The 13,851-nt window shown below is 41.9% G+C and overlaps 1 protein-coding gene across 1 annotated transcript; it reads right to left on the bottom strand.

Annotated features, from left to right (window-relative positions):
• Positions 1-3,277: 3,277 nt before the first annotated feature.
• LOC123176798 (uncharacterized) lies at positions 3,278-4,688 on the bottom strand. Its single transcript, XM_044590852.1, has one exon. The coding sequence runs from the start codon at positions 4,686-4,688 to the stop codon at positions 3,315-3,317; it is 1,374 nt and encodes a 457-aa protein (XP_044446787.1). The 3' UTR covers positions 3,278-3,314.
• Between the last annotated feature and the right edge of the window lie 9,163 nt (positions 4,689-13,851).

Genomic DNA, 13,851 nt, shown 5'->3' on the forward strand with positions numbered 1-13,851 from the left:
ACGCGGTTGATGTAGTCGTACGTCTTCACGATCCGACCGATCCAAGTACCGAAAGCACGGCACCTCCAAGTTCTGCACACGTTCGGCTCGGTGACGTCCTCGCCTTCTCGATCCAGCAAGAGGGAGGAAGTAGTAGATGAGTTCCGGCAGCACGACGGCGTGGTGACGGTGTTGGTGAAGAACAATCTTCGCAGGGCTTCGCCTAAGCACTACGAAAACTATGACGGAGGATAAACTAGAGAAGACGGGCTTGCCGGCACACGGCTTGGTGTTTCTTGATGTGTCTTGGGTGCTAGCCCTACCCCTCTATTTATATGTTGAGCCTTGGGGTCGAAACTTGGAGTAAAAGCTTCCACAAAGTCGGTTTCACCCGAAAGGAAAGAGTCCTTCTCGGACTCCAGGGGCAGATGCCAGGGTTCCCGGCGTCTGGACCCAGACGCCAGGGACCCTGGCGTCTGGCCCCTGGACTCCGCAAAACTTCCTTTTGCGCTTTCCAAAAACCTCGTGGGCTTTCCCCTTTGGCCCAGATAAAGTGTTCTCGTGCCCAAACATTTCGGGAAACATCCGGAACCCCTTCCGATGGATTCCGGAACCTTTCCGGAGATCAAACACTACTATCCACATATCAATCTTTACTTCCGGACCATTCCGAAGTTCCTCGTCATATCCGTGATCTTATCCAAAACTCCGAACAACATTCGGTCACCAACATACATAACTCATAGTACTATATCGTCAACGAACGTTAAGCGTGTGGACCCTACGGGTTCGAGAACTATGTAGACATGACCGAGACACCTCTCTGGTCAATAACCAATAGCGGGACCTGGATTCCCATATTGGCTCCTACATATTCTACGAAGATCTTTATCGGTCAGACCGCATAACAACATACGTTGTTCCCTTTGTCATCGGTATGTTACTTGCCCGAGATTCGATCGTCGGTATCTCAATACCTAGTTCAATCTCGTTACCGGCAAGTCTCTTTACTCGTTCCGTAATACATCATCCCGCAACTAACTCATTAGTTACAATGCTTGCAAGGCTTATAGTGATGTGCATTACCGAGTGGGCCCAGAGATACTTCTCCGATAATCGGAGTGACAAATCCTAATCTCGAAATACGCCAACCCAACAAGTACCTTCGGAGACACCTGTAGAGCACCTTTATAATCACCCAGTTACGTTGTGACGTTTGGTAGCACACAAAGTGTTCCTCCGGTAAACGGGAGTTGCATAATCTCATAGTCATAGGAACATGTATAAGTCATGAAGAAAGCAATAGCAACATACTAAACGATCGAGTGCTAAGCTAACGGAATGGGTCAAGTCAATCACATCATTCTCCTAATGATATGATCCCGTTAATCAAATGACAACTCATGTCAATGGCTAGGAAACATAACCATCTTTGATCAACGAGCTAGTCAAGTAGAGGCATACTAGTGACATATTGTTTTGTCTATGTATTCACACATGTATCAAGTTTCCGGTTAATACAATTCTAGCATGAATAATAAACATTTATCATGAAATAAGGAAATAAATAATAACTTTATTATTGCCTCTAGGGCATATTTCCTTCAGGTTGACTGGTCGGCGGTGCCTCCGGACAGATCTGATCTGGCTGGTGCCACTGACAGTGGTAGCCATCTCCTCCGTCGGGGGTGGTCTGCCTGAGGCTGGATGGTCAGATCTCGAGATCCGCCATCTAGTTTCGGCTACGAGTGGGGAAGACATAGTTGACGGTGAAAACTGAGCTGATGGCAGGTGATGGCGGCGTTCTGCGTCATTACCTTGATGAAGGCATCGTCGTGTAACTACTGTCGACCCACTCGTGCTGCTCTGAGGGAAACCATAGGATCTGGTATTCCAAATCAGACCATGGTGGTACTGCGGTGTCGTTTTCTCTCTTGGGAGCGTCGTTTGTGCAGCAGAGCTGGAAGACAGAGGCGGGAGGTGGAGCGGCTTCGTCTTGCACGGAGCTTTCGGTGCAGATGTCAAGTCATGCCTGGCCGACAGGTGCTATGCTGTGTCATGCCTGGTCGGTAGGTGCTACGCACGACAGATCTTTCAGAATCTTCGCGTCTGGACGGACGAGCGCGGGGCGGTGGCGTCGACGGATGGACGAACTGGCAAGAATGATGCAGTCTCTCTCCTGAAGATGGGTCAGCGGTTCGATGATGATGGCGGCATCTAAAACGTGTGCATGTGGTGTACGCTTTAGGTCTACTGCACCGGCTGTGGGTTCCGATACGTTATGTGGATGGATCGACGACGACACCGGTTTTAGATTTGGGGAGTGAGAGCACTCCACATTATCGAGTTATGTAGGTGTCGGTGGTGGCTTCGGGTGGCTTGAGGTATGTTCTTGTTAGACTTATGTTAAATAATAAACAAAGATGGCCGTATGCATCGATTGATGAAGAGGCCGGGGGTCTTAATCTTCTTTTCTAAAAAAAATTAGAAGTGATTACGAGTATGTGTGGGGAGGGACCATCACCGGCGAGGAGGAACTGTGACACGGGTAGATCTTGATTAGGCGGCAAGGGTGTTGGGGATTGTGCATGCACCAAGTGTAGACGAGACACGGGTGGCGTTCACCATCATTACGAGTCCCGCGGAGTAATAAGTCAGTACTCAATACAGGGTTGGGCTCGACAAACGGAGTGCTAAAGTATGATAACCAAGCTCATTGCCTTGCAATTGATCACGTTCTTTAAAGCATCTCCAACAGGCGTCCAAAAAGAGCTCCGCAACATTAAAAGTTTGTTTTTTTGGCGCCGGACAGCTCCAGCAGAAGCTGTAGCGCTAAAAGTTTTTGGGCGCGCGCTGAAAAACGCTATCGCGCGCAGCATATTGGGGCGCCGGATTGCGCGTGCTTCACAATTTGCACTGTCTGCTTTTTGGGCGCGCGTTTTTGGGCGTCTGCTAAAGCAAAGTTGGTCCCGACGCATTAAAAGTGCTACAGTGGCGCGCTATAACGTTTATTGGGCGCGGAATTTTTATGCGGCCGTTTTTAGATGCTCTTATGCATAGATGAAAAAAAACATGACCACCGTCCGCAATGGTGGTGAACAGAAGTGGAGACATGGATGGCTCTTCTTCCACCGTTGATCAGGTTCTGAAAGACACTGATGAAGCAAACCATTGATTTGTCACTCTTTTTCATCTGTATTGTTCGTAGTTTTTGTTGTGTTTTTATCTATTTTGTTATATCTTAGATCTAAAGATGGGGGCTTAGCTGAGACTTAACTATTTTCTATTAAGATGAGAATTAGCAAAATTGTTTCTAATTTATTTTGCGCTGGCAATTAAATCGTTAAATCCATCCTGCCACGATGCCGGCGATGGTCAACTCGCAAGGCCGGTGCCCATGGCAGCTCGAATGGGTACGCGGCACCGGCATACCGGTTCCTCTCATGCGCCCGGTCCACCTCCAGCGTCTCAAGGTCGACGGAGAAAATCCAGGTCTCCTCCTGCGGCGTCACGAGGACGTGCCTCGTAGTCGTCGCCACAATCTTTGCTGGTTGCTGGAAATACGTCTCCTCACGCCCCGACAACCCGCTAGTCGCCTCCGGCAGCCTCACGAGCTTCTCCACCACCCACTCGCCGCTGCTCTGGAGCTGTTGAAACACCGTGAGGTCATTGTTGGCCATCACGCGTACAATGCGCGCCGCGCCGTCGCCGCCGCCGATAGCCCAGAAGGCTGAAGATTCCTCCGGCGTCCCCACGACAGTAGACGGGAACGTGACGAGCGAGAACTGGATGGTGGCATCGTCGAGAGCGAGCACGGCACCCTCGTGCTCCATCCGCCAGAAGAAGGATGAACGTGCGCGTCCTGCGAAACTGATCGAACGGTACTCTGGGATGGGGACGTCGTCGCCGGCCGTGCTCTCCTGCCGCCAGCCGCCGTCGCCGCCGGAGGAGAACACGCAGGCGCGCGGGGCGCCACGGTCATCCTCGAAAACATCGCTTTCGTAGACCACGGCGACCACCCGAAAGTTGGACATGCCGATGGAGCTACCACCTGCAGCAGGCTCGTCGGCGGCGGCGGCGTCGAGCAGGAACAGACCAAGGCACTGGTAGGGCCACATCTCCTCCCAGTAGAGGATCCCCTGGTACCTCCGGTTGAGCGGGTCGCAGACGACCATGTCAGGGAAGTGGAGGTACTCGGGGTCCCCTTCCCACACATGACCCATCCGGTAGTAGACAACGTCCCTCCTGTAGAAGAGGAGGAGGCCACCGCGGCTGTCGGCGAGCTCCCAGGGCAGGGAGCCGTGGGGGACGGCCGGGAGGAAGTCGAGGGAGAAGTGGCGCCTATCGAGGCCATCGGCCGCTGAGGGGTCCGGCACGAAGATGTGGTTGTTCCCGTCGACGTGGTAGTGGCCGGCTACGCGGGCCGCGCGGAGGGAGCGGCGGAACCGGTGGTCCGGGAACGGGGCATCGTCCGTGAAGATTAGGCGGCGCCAGCGCTTGCACGTGGAGGCGGCGCGGAGTAGGGCGAGGGGCGTGCCCACGCGCAGGAGCACGAGCTCGAGGAGGTGGTCGGGGATGTGGTGCACGCCCGTTGGACCCGACGGCGTAGGCTCTGCTTCCCTGGAAGGCCGCCGCGCTCTCTTGCTGCGCCGGCGGTTGCTGCGAGAGCGATGTGATGATCCCTTGGTCGCCATCGACCGCGGTCTCATAAGCTGTTGGTTGAGTGGACGATCTTTATTTATAGTTAAATATAAGGTGAGTTGAGTGAGTGACGCGGCTTGGAGCATGCATATGCGGTTGCGTGCCTCCCACGGAGCTTTTTTCCATTGCTTTCCAGGGAAGGCAACGAGCGACGTGCTTCCTCTCCATGAAACTTTTCAGCTGCTTTTTCTTCGGTTCAATAAGGGCGGTTGCCAGCTTGCCTCCCAAGGAACTTGGGTTGCGCGAGCTAATCCACGCTTTTTTCTTATCCCTCATGTATTTTTCTGATCAGGAAAAATACAAAATTATGTCAGTTATTTTGAAGTTATTCTAATCTCGTACACACACAAATTTGCAATTATTCATACTGGAACTTGGATTTATTTTATCGATGCAAATTGGATTTGGATAGCAGGGTTCATTCTTTCTAATATTTTAGATAGAAAAATGGAATTTTGAAGGGCACATAAAACCACCACGTTGATATGGAAGCAGTCACCGAAAAGCTACATAGGCCTGCATGAGTCGCTGGAGATCAAACATGTCACTAATAAGCTTTTTGACATGCCACTAATAAGGGATCTCTGGTTAGTGACATATGGGTGATACAGCACGTGTGAAAGTCTATTAGTTGTGTGACATTCACACACCACTAGTAACCTGGTTTTACTAGTGATATGCCACATTTTACGCACGCCGCAAGTTATAAGAATATTAGTGGTATGTAAGTGAATTTATACGCCACCAGTAGCAAATTGCTGATTTTAAAAAAATGTCACAAGTTGATACTAGGGGTGTGGCCTCCAATTTGGCACATCACTAGTAACTATTTGTTAATAAGAAAAATAACACTAGTCGATACTATTGGCATGCCGTCCGAGTGCAGATTTTTGGTGACCGAGCTCGAGTGAAGCCCGGCTAGGCTCGAGCCCTATCTCCGGCTCGGCCGATGCCTTTTCTCTAAAAAAAGCTGATATTAAAAACAAATCAAAAAGCATATTTAAAAGTTTTAGAAGAATTGAAAGAAAATTCGTGGAAATTTATATATGTTTAGCACAAAGAGGTGAAAATTTCTTGGGAATTTATATATGTTTAGCACGATGAGGTGAAAATTTGTTTGAAAAAATTGTGATTCGTAGACTGTACAAAAAAAAATTGGGCCCAACAACCAAAAAATCAGCCCATTTTGGAAATATGTATTTGTCTTTTTTGTATATGCTACGTGTGAATGTATACTGTTATGAAATTTTGCACATACATACTGTACATGTGTATGAGTGTTCACGAAAAAATTCAGTTTTTTCACGCCGTAGAAAATGTACTTTTTGAAACTGGCATGGTGTCTGTGCACCATTTGCAATTTCCGCATGCCATCCAACGTAGCACACCACTATTTTTTTTTGATATTTTTGTTTGAAAAGTACACCATATTTTATACGGTACATCGGGACACCCATGTATACAAATATTTCATCCATGCACGCCGTTTGGCTGTACATCTAGTTTATATACATTGCCAAGATCCACAGGTCGAATGCGTTGTGTCACGTTGAGGTCATCGTTGTCCCCTCTGTGGATGTCGTCATCGTTGCCGCACGTAGTAATAAGTCGATGCCATGGTGTCTTTTCTTATAGTGATGCAACAATATACGGAAAAATGTTTATACAATGTCGAAAAATGTTCGTGCAACTGAAAAAAATGAAGATAGCATTTAGAAAAGGTTCTATAACCTACATATAGCATATGGGAACACATTATACCACAAGGAAAATGCCACTTGACATACATGTATGCATCCACTTCATCCGATAATCCAACGTTTCAAGTATGATATCTCGATTCATGCATGCAAAAGAATGTTTCTCGCAAATAACAAAATAGGTGTGACATTTAAAAATGTAAACACATTTCAAAAGTCTGTTTATACATTAGAAAAATGTTTATACAATGTAAAAAATGATGGTGTAGTTTAAAAAAATGTTTAACGTGTATTTGGAAAAGGATATTTAACATGTATTTCAAATAATGTGCATCGTCTATTTGAAAATTGTTCAACATGTATAAAAAAACGTTACACGTGTATAAAAACAATGTAGAATGTGTATTGAAAAAGGTTGAAATGTGTCAAAAAAAACCGAAGATAACTTGTGAAAACCAAAGAAAGAAACAAAGAAAACTTAAAAAAATAGTAGTAAAATTAAAAATCAAAGAAAACCATAGAAAACAGAAGAAAAAACGAAAAGGAAAGACTGAAGAAAACTGATGAAAACAGTGAAAATTGATAAAGAAAAACACATAGAAAAATTCTCACCCTAGAGGCAGCTACAATACTAGGCCAGCCCACTAGCCTCACACCAGAGGCGATGATACCATGGCTCTCGCAGTAGGCAAAAAATAGTCCTGGTGATCAACCAGGGAAGCAAAACCTGAAAGCAAAAAAGGGTAAATGGCCGGCTACTCTGGCGCGACTGGTCTTTTGTTTCCTTCCGTTTCTTTTAGTAGTTTTTTCTCTATAAACCAGGCTTTTTATGGAGCTAGATATTTAAAACCTTATTAAAATATATAATATTTTTAAAAGATGTTCAATATAAGTTTTTAAAAAGTTGATTGTATACTAAAAATTTGTTCACCGCACATTAAGAAAAGTTGATTGCATATTTGAAAAAGGTTCAGTACATACTAAAAAATGGTCGATATACATTACAAAAATGTTCATTACGTCCTAGCTACCAAGTATCACCAGCCACATGCCATGGTTAATGCTGCAAAGAAATTCAGCTAGCTACAGAGCACTAAATGACATGGCCCGCGATCTGATACCCTAGGCAATGTTTCCCAATTTATTTGCCTGTTTCTGACTCGGAGAAATGGATGGTGAGATTATCAAGACCAGAGTGCGCCGTGTCCCCTCTCTAGATAGGATTTCTATAGTATGTGTAAAATGGCTTGGACAAGCATCAAAAGTCATGTCTAACTAACAGCAAGCGAAGGTTATCATATGTAGTGTTGGTATAACCATATAACAGCAGCTAGTGCAGACTCCTCCTACCTGGAAGCACCATTGTACCGGAGAATGTGCACCACGGTGAACTATGCATCGTTGCAGTAGTATCTATTTCACGAATTTTCTTCTCTTCCCATGGGTTGGTCCAAACCATGGGCGGGGGTGGCAGCATCAGTCAGTCACGCGCACAACATCTGTGTGGACAATTTCGTGAAGAGGTCATCGATCCAGGTTGTGGTGGAATCTGCCCTCCACCACGACACCATCTGCTCCAAGTATGGGGCTAACTTGTGATTCCTGACACAGCTGCGAGACTACCATTGCTTATACGGCAATTAGCATTGTCATCACTTGAATGTTTAATCTACATGTCAAGCCTTAGTCACCCAACCATCAGGGTTAAGGAGCTCCTTCCTCTGAACATGCCCTTGGTACCCAACAACTTTGTTGCACGATACTTCCTGTATTATTCGGTACGCACAACAAAAAAATAGTGTTTGTGTTAACATCAAATAGTAGATCGATATTCAGAATAAAATAGTTTAGTCAATTCTTCAAAATGCAACAAAGTATAGTAGTAGGTAAACAAAGGTGGGTGAAACTTTTGCACTGCCTTGGTACTGTCCTTTTTATGGCATTCAGAATTTTGTTCTTCAAACACATATGATGAATAAGCCATACACTACTAGATCTCTGACCACATGCATTTTCTTTTGCTATTAAGGGAAGAATACAACGGTGACCAAGGAGTTGATCGGTGTGGTGTCACAGTAGCTAAGTCTCTAGACGGTTCACGATGAGTATTGCATCACCGATCAAGAGGACCCTCTAGATAGTTCGAACTCTTCAACCGGGGCCTGGGGAAGCTAATGTTCAATTCTTTTGATTGCCTCCTGTGAGGAAAAAATAGTCAATGTAGTTGCCCAGCTAGTCATAGAGTTGTTGAACCACTTTAGCTATATGCGAGTCAACTGAATTTTATATTTGGATCAGCCGATTTTTTCTTCGTTGATTTCCCTTTCATATTCGTGCTACGTTTTTTCCTGGCGTGTGTTGTTTGTTGCCTGGGCTTGTTTATTTTATTGACCCACTCCTTATTTGGGTCAGTCGATTTCCTTCTGGGGCGAAGCCAATTAACTTGGTGATCCAGCCCTCTTCTCTCCCCCTTCTTTTTTTATGTTTTTAAATATTTTTGCTTCTATTTTTTTGTTTTGCTTTGTTAGTTGGTTTTATTTTTATTTTGTTGATATTTTTTGGGATGTTGGGCGAGTGTAATGTAATACTTTGCAATATGTCCGAAAATTACACTATTATATGATTATTATTTGCGTACTAAAAAAAGTGCAACTTAAGAGCGAAGTTGTATGCAAGTTTTGTAAAAAAAATCATTATATTTCTTTTTAAAATGGTAACAGTAATGCTACTAATTCATTGTTCGTTATTTTAAGTTTTTTTGTTATTATTTATTTATTATATCCTTTTTTGTTTCTTCTTAAAGGGTAATACTAATGACACTAATTTATTCTTCCTTAGAAAACCTCACTATTTTCAATTCGTTTTAGTTTTTATTTTATTTTCTTTCTTCTTAGGAGGTAATACAAATGTCAATAGTTCATTCTTTCTTAGAAAACTACATTATTTTGATTTTTTTCTAGTTTTTGTTCTTTTTTTTTCTTAAAGAGTAATACAGAAGCCACTAATCCATTCTTTCTTGAAAACTTTGGTATTTTGACATTTTTAGTTTCATTTTATTTCCTTTTTAATGATAGTACCAATGCCACATTCATTCTTCGGGAAACTTCCTTTTTTTTGAAAATTTAAAATATTACGCAACTTCTGTGTAAATTGTTTACAAAAAATTACGTATTTGATGTATAATTTTTCAGTTCATCTCCTCTTCAAGGAAAAGCAATGACACTAATTTTTTTTCATAGCAAACTTCATTATTTTAACTTTTATTTAATTTTCTTTCTTCTTTAAGGGTAATGCCAATACCACTAATTCATTCTTATTTGGGAACATATTTTTTCTCAAATTTCGCTATTTGTGCTTATTTTTGTACATTATAAAAAAGCACAAATTTTATGCAAATGCGTGCAATTTTTGCCATTTGTTTTACTTTTCTTTCTTCTTAAAGGTAATACCGATACATTCATTTTTCTGATTCGGAGAAATAGAGACACCATGGATTAAATACCAATGCAACTAATTCATTCTTTCTTTAGAAAACATCAATTTTTGCAAAGAAATGCACTATTAAATGTTTACTCTTGCATATTATAACAAAGCGTAGTTTATGTGTAAATTGTGTGCAAACTTTTTCATTATTTTGTTTAAGTTGTTTATATCATTATTTTCCTATTTAAAGGTAATATCAATGCAACAAATTCAGTCTTCCTTAAAAACTTGATTATTTTCATTTTATTTTAGTTTTTAATCATTTGTTTCTTTTGAAAGGGTTCTACCAATGCCCCGTATTTATTCTTCCTTAGTAAACTTCATTATTTTGATTTATTTAGTTTTTTATTTTCTTTCTTTTGAAAGGGTAATACCAATGACATTAATTAATTATTTAATAGAAAACTTCATTATTTTGATTTTGTTTTAGTTTTTATGTCATTTTCCTTTTATGAAAGGGTAGTACCAATTCCACTAATTCATTCATTCATAGAAAACTTTATTATTTTGATTTGGTTTAGCGGTTTTCTTTTCTTTCTTTTTTAAGGGTAATATCAATGCCACTAATACATTCCTGCTTAGAAAACTTCTTTTTGTGAAAATTTGACTATTATATGTGTATCATTGCATATTATAAAAATGCGCAATTTATGTGTAAATTATGTGCAAATTTGGTTATTATTTGTTTTCGGGCAATCGATTGGCCCAAAAAAAATTCGGTCTCTCGTGTTTTTGCCTATGTATGCAGCATGCATGTTCTCATGTAGTCTTATCAATCTATCTAGCAAATCTCAAATTTGATTTTGTTTTAGTTTTTATTTCATTTTTCTTTCTTTAAAGGGTAATAGAAACGGCGGTAATTCATTATTCTTATAAAAAATTAGTTTAATTTCATTTCCTTTCTTTTGGAAGGATACAACCAATGCCATTAATTCATTCCTTCTTAGAAAACTTCATTTTCATGAAAATTTCGCTACTATATGCTTATTATTGCTTATCATAAAAAAAAAAATTCTAAATTATGAGCAAAAAAATTTATTGTTTGGTTTCGGTTTTTTTCATGGTCTTTCTTCTTGAAGGGTAATATCAATGTCACTTTATTTTTCCGTAGAAAAATTTCTTATTGTTATTTTTTGTTTCTATTTCATTTTTGTCTTCTTCCTTGTGGGTAATAGCAATGCTGGTAATTAATTCCTTTTTATGAAGTTTCATCTTTGCAAAATTTACACTATTGTATGCTTATTCTTGCATATTTTAAAAGAGCACAATTTTTGTATATTGTGTGCCAAAAAATTCATTGTTTGTTTTAGATTTTGTTCTCATTTTGTTCTTCTTGAAGGGTAGTATCAATGCCAGTTCATTCTTTGTTAGAAAACTTTATTCTTTTGATTTTGTTTTCTTTTATTTCTTTCTTTGAAAAGTTCATAATTTGATTTTTTTTCCTTGTTTTAAAGGGTAATATCGGTGCCACTAATTGATTCTTACTTACGAAACTTTCTTATTTTGATTTTCCATAGTTTCTGTTTCATTTTATTTCTTTTTTAGGGGCAATAACAATGCCGCTAATTCATTCTTTGTTAGAAAACTTCATTATTTTTGTTTTTATTTTATGTTTTATTTAAGGGTAATGTCAATGCCAATAATGCATTCCTTCTTCTAAAACCTTCATTTTTGTGACAATTCTACTATTATATGCTTATTCCTGCATAATATTGAAAATCATAATTTTTTGTGTAAATTGTATACGATATTTGTCACTGTTTGTCTTCTTATCTTTGTTTATGTTTTCTCTTCTTAATGATAATACCAAAGTCACTAATCATTCTTCTTTAAAATATTCATTATTTTATTTTTGTTCTATTGTTTATTTCATTTTCTTTATTCTTAAAATGTTAAACTAATGCATTGTTAAATAACGTACTCCTAGCTACATACATGTGCATGCGCCGATGTACAGTGACACGGACAGTGCATGCATGCGAAATGCAATGCATGGGTCGTAATGGCGGATGCATACATGTGCACGTTGTTCTGTATCTACCGCTCAATACATTAGTTTGTTCTACTATACTACCTCCCTCCGTCCCATAATATAAGAGCGTTTTTTACACTAGTGTGTAAAAAACGCTCTTATATTATGGGACGGAGGGAGTAGTTTACTCCTATCTACTCCCTCTGTTCGGAATTACTTGTCGTAGAAATGGATGTATCTAGACGTATTTTAGTTCTAGATACATCCAATTCCGAGACAAGTAATTCCGAACGGAGGGAGTAGCTAGCTAAGTGAAGCAACTAGCAGAGCCTATGTGACGTATATCCCTTTGCGAGGAAAAAGTGACTGACCCAAATTAGAATTCAGTCGATTGACACCTAGCCGGTGCATTGTTGAACACAGCACAAGAAGACGGTGTTCATCGTATTCCCTCCGTGTTTATTTAGTCCACATATTAGTTTTGGTCAAAGTCAAGCTTTGTAAACTTTGACAAAGTTTATAAAAAAAACTATGAACGTATGCAATAACAAATCAATACCATTAGATTTATTATTGAATGTACCTTCACATCATGTACATTTATTATGGTAAATTTTTATATTATTTTCTATAAACTTGGTCAAACTTTACGAAGTTTGACTTCAGTCAATTCTAATATGCAGAGTAAATAAAAACGAAGGGAGTACATGGTTGTATCTCGCGAGATGTAATACAGAACAAATTCTATTTTGGACGTTGGTTGGAAGTGTTGCATTTTCTTTTGACGATGCTGACGAGAGTGTTGTTTTTCTATCATGTATGTATGGACTATGGTAATATCGAGTATCGACAGCAATTAGACATTTGTATCCGAGTGCTCGTAGCCGTACGTGCTATTGGGCCAGGCCTGATTGATGGTAGGTTTTGGAAGCCTTGCCAGCCAAACCGGAAAGGAGTTCTTTTTTTTTTAGGATCACCGGAAAGGAGTTCTGACTTCTGACTCTATGCAACACGTTCGCCGCCGTAGCCGTCAAATACTCAAATCCTAGAGGAAGCCGACACAGAAAGACTCGGGCCATGGATCTCCCGGATGAGCTGCTCGCTGACATCCTCCACCGCCTCCCGCCGCGGGGAATCGCGGCGTGCCGGGCCGTCTGCAAGGGGTGGCGCGATGCCGTTGATGCTGCAGGGTTGCTGCTGGCCGTGGCGCCCCTCCTGCCGCGTCCCATGCGTGGCATCTTCGTCAACTTCTCCAGCATCCGCCACGACCGCCCCTACCTCTTCTCCCGCGGGCCGACGGTGAACCCCAGCGTCGCCCTCGACGCCTGCGCGCTCGACTTCATGCACCACCTGTGCCGCGGCTACCAAAGGGAGACCATCCTCGACCACCGCAACGGCCTCCTACTCTACATGAACGGTCTAAAGATATACGTGTGCAACCCCGCGACATGCCGGTGGGCGGAGCTTCCGCCGATGCCCTCTCGTTGGTCCAGCGCCGCGTACCTCGTCTTTGATCCCGTCGTGTCTCTGCACTACGACGTGTTCATCTTCCGAAATACGGGCAAGGGTAACACCCCACCATCTACATACATGATACCAGTGTACTCGTCGAAAACCGACCAGTGGGAGGAGTGGCCTTTTATCCGGGAAGGAGATGCTACTGCGATCACCATGGTGTCGGGTCAACTAGGAGATCCGAAGCGCCGTGGTGCCGTGTGCTGGCGTGGAGCACTCTACCTTCATTGTTGCAGCGGTCTTCTCACAAAGTAAATCGATCAGTAGCACAATTAGTTCATGACTATTTTTATCCCTCCATACACATTGTTCATAAACAATTTTTCATAATATGCTTAGGCTTTCATTGGACAAGAAGACTTATCTAGTCATCAAAATCCCAGAAATAACGATGATGCCTACTAGTCATGGGTACTCTATGGATAGCAGCAAGCCTAGAGTATATCTCGAGAAATCCGAAGAGGGAGTCTACTACACCACTATTTATCAGTGTCAATTCCA

The sequence above is a fragment of the Triticum aestivum genome, chromosome 1D, assembly GCF_018294505.1.
Source record: "Triticum aestivum cultivar Chinese Spring chromosome 1D, IWGSC CS RefSeq v2.1, whole genome shotgun sequence".
Classification (NCBI taxonomy): Eukaryota; Viridiplantae; Streptophyta; class Magnoliopsida; order Poales; family Poaceae; genus Triticum; species Triticum aestivum.

Excerpts from the sequence above, each read along its gene's own strand:
- LOC123176798 (XM_044590852.1), bottom strand. The coding sequence starts at position 4,688 with ATGAGACCGCGGTCGATGGCGACCAAGGGATCATCACATCGCTCTCGC.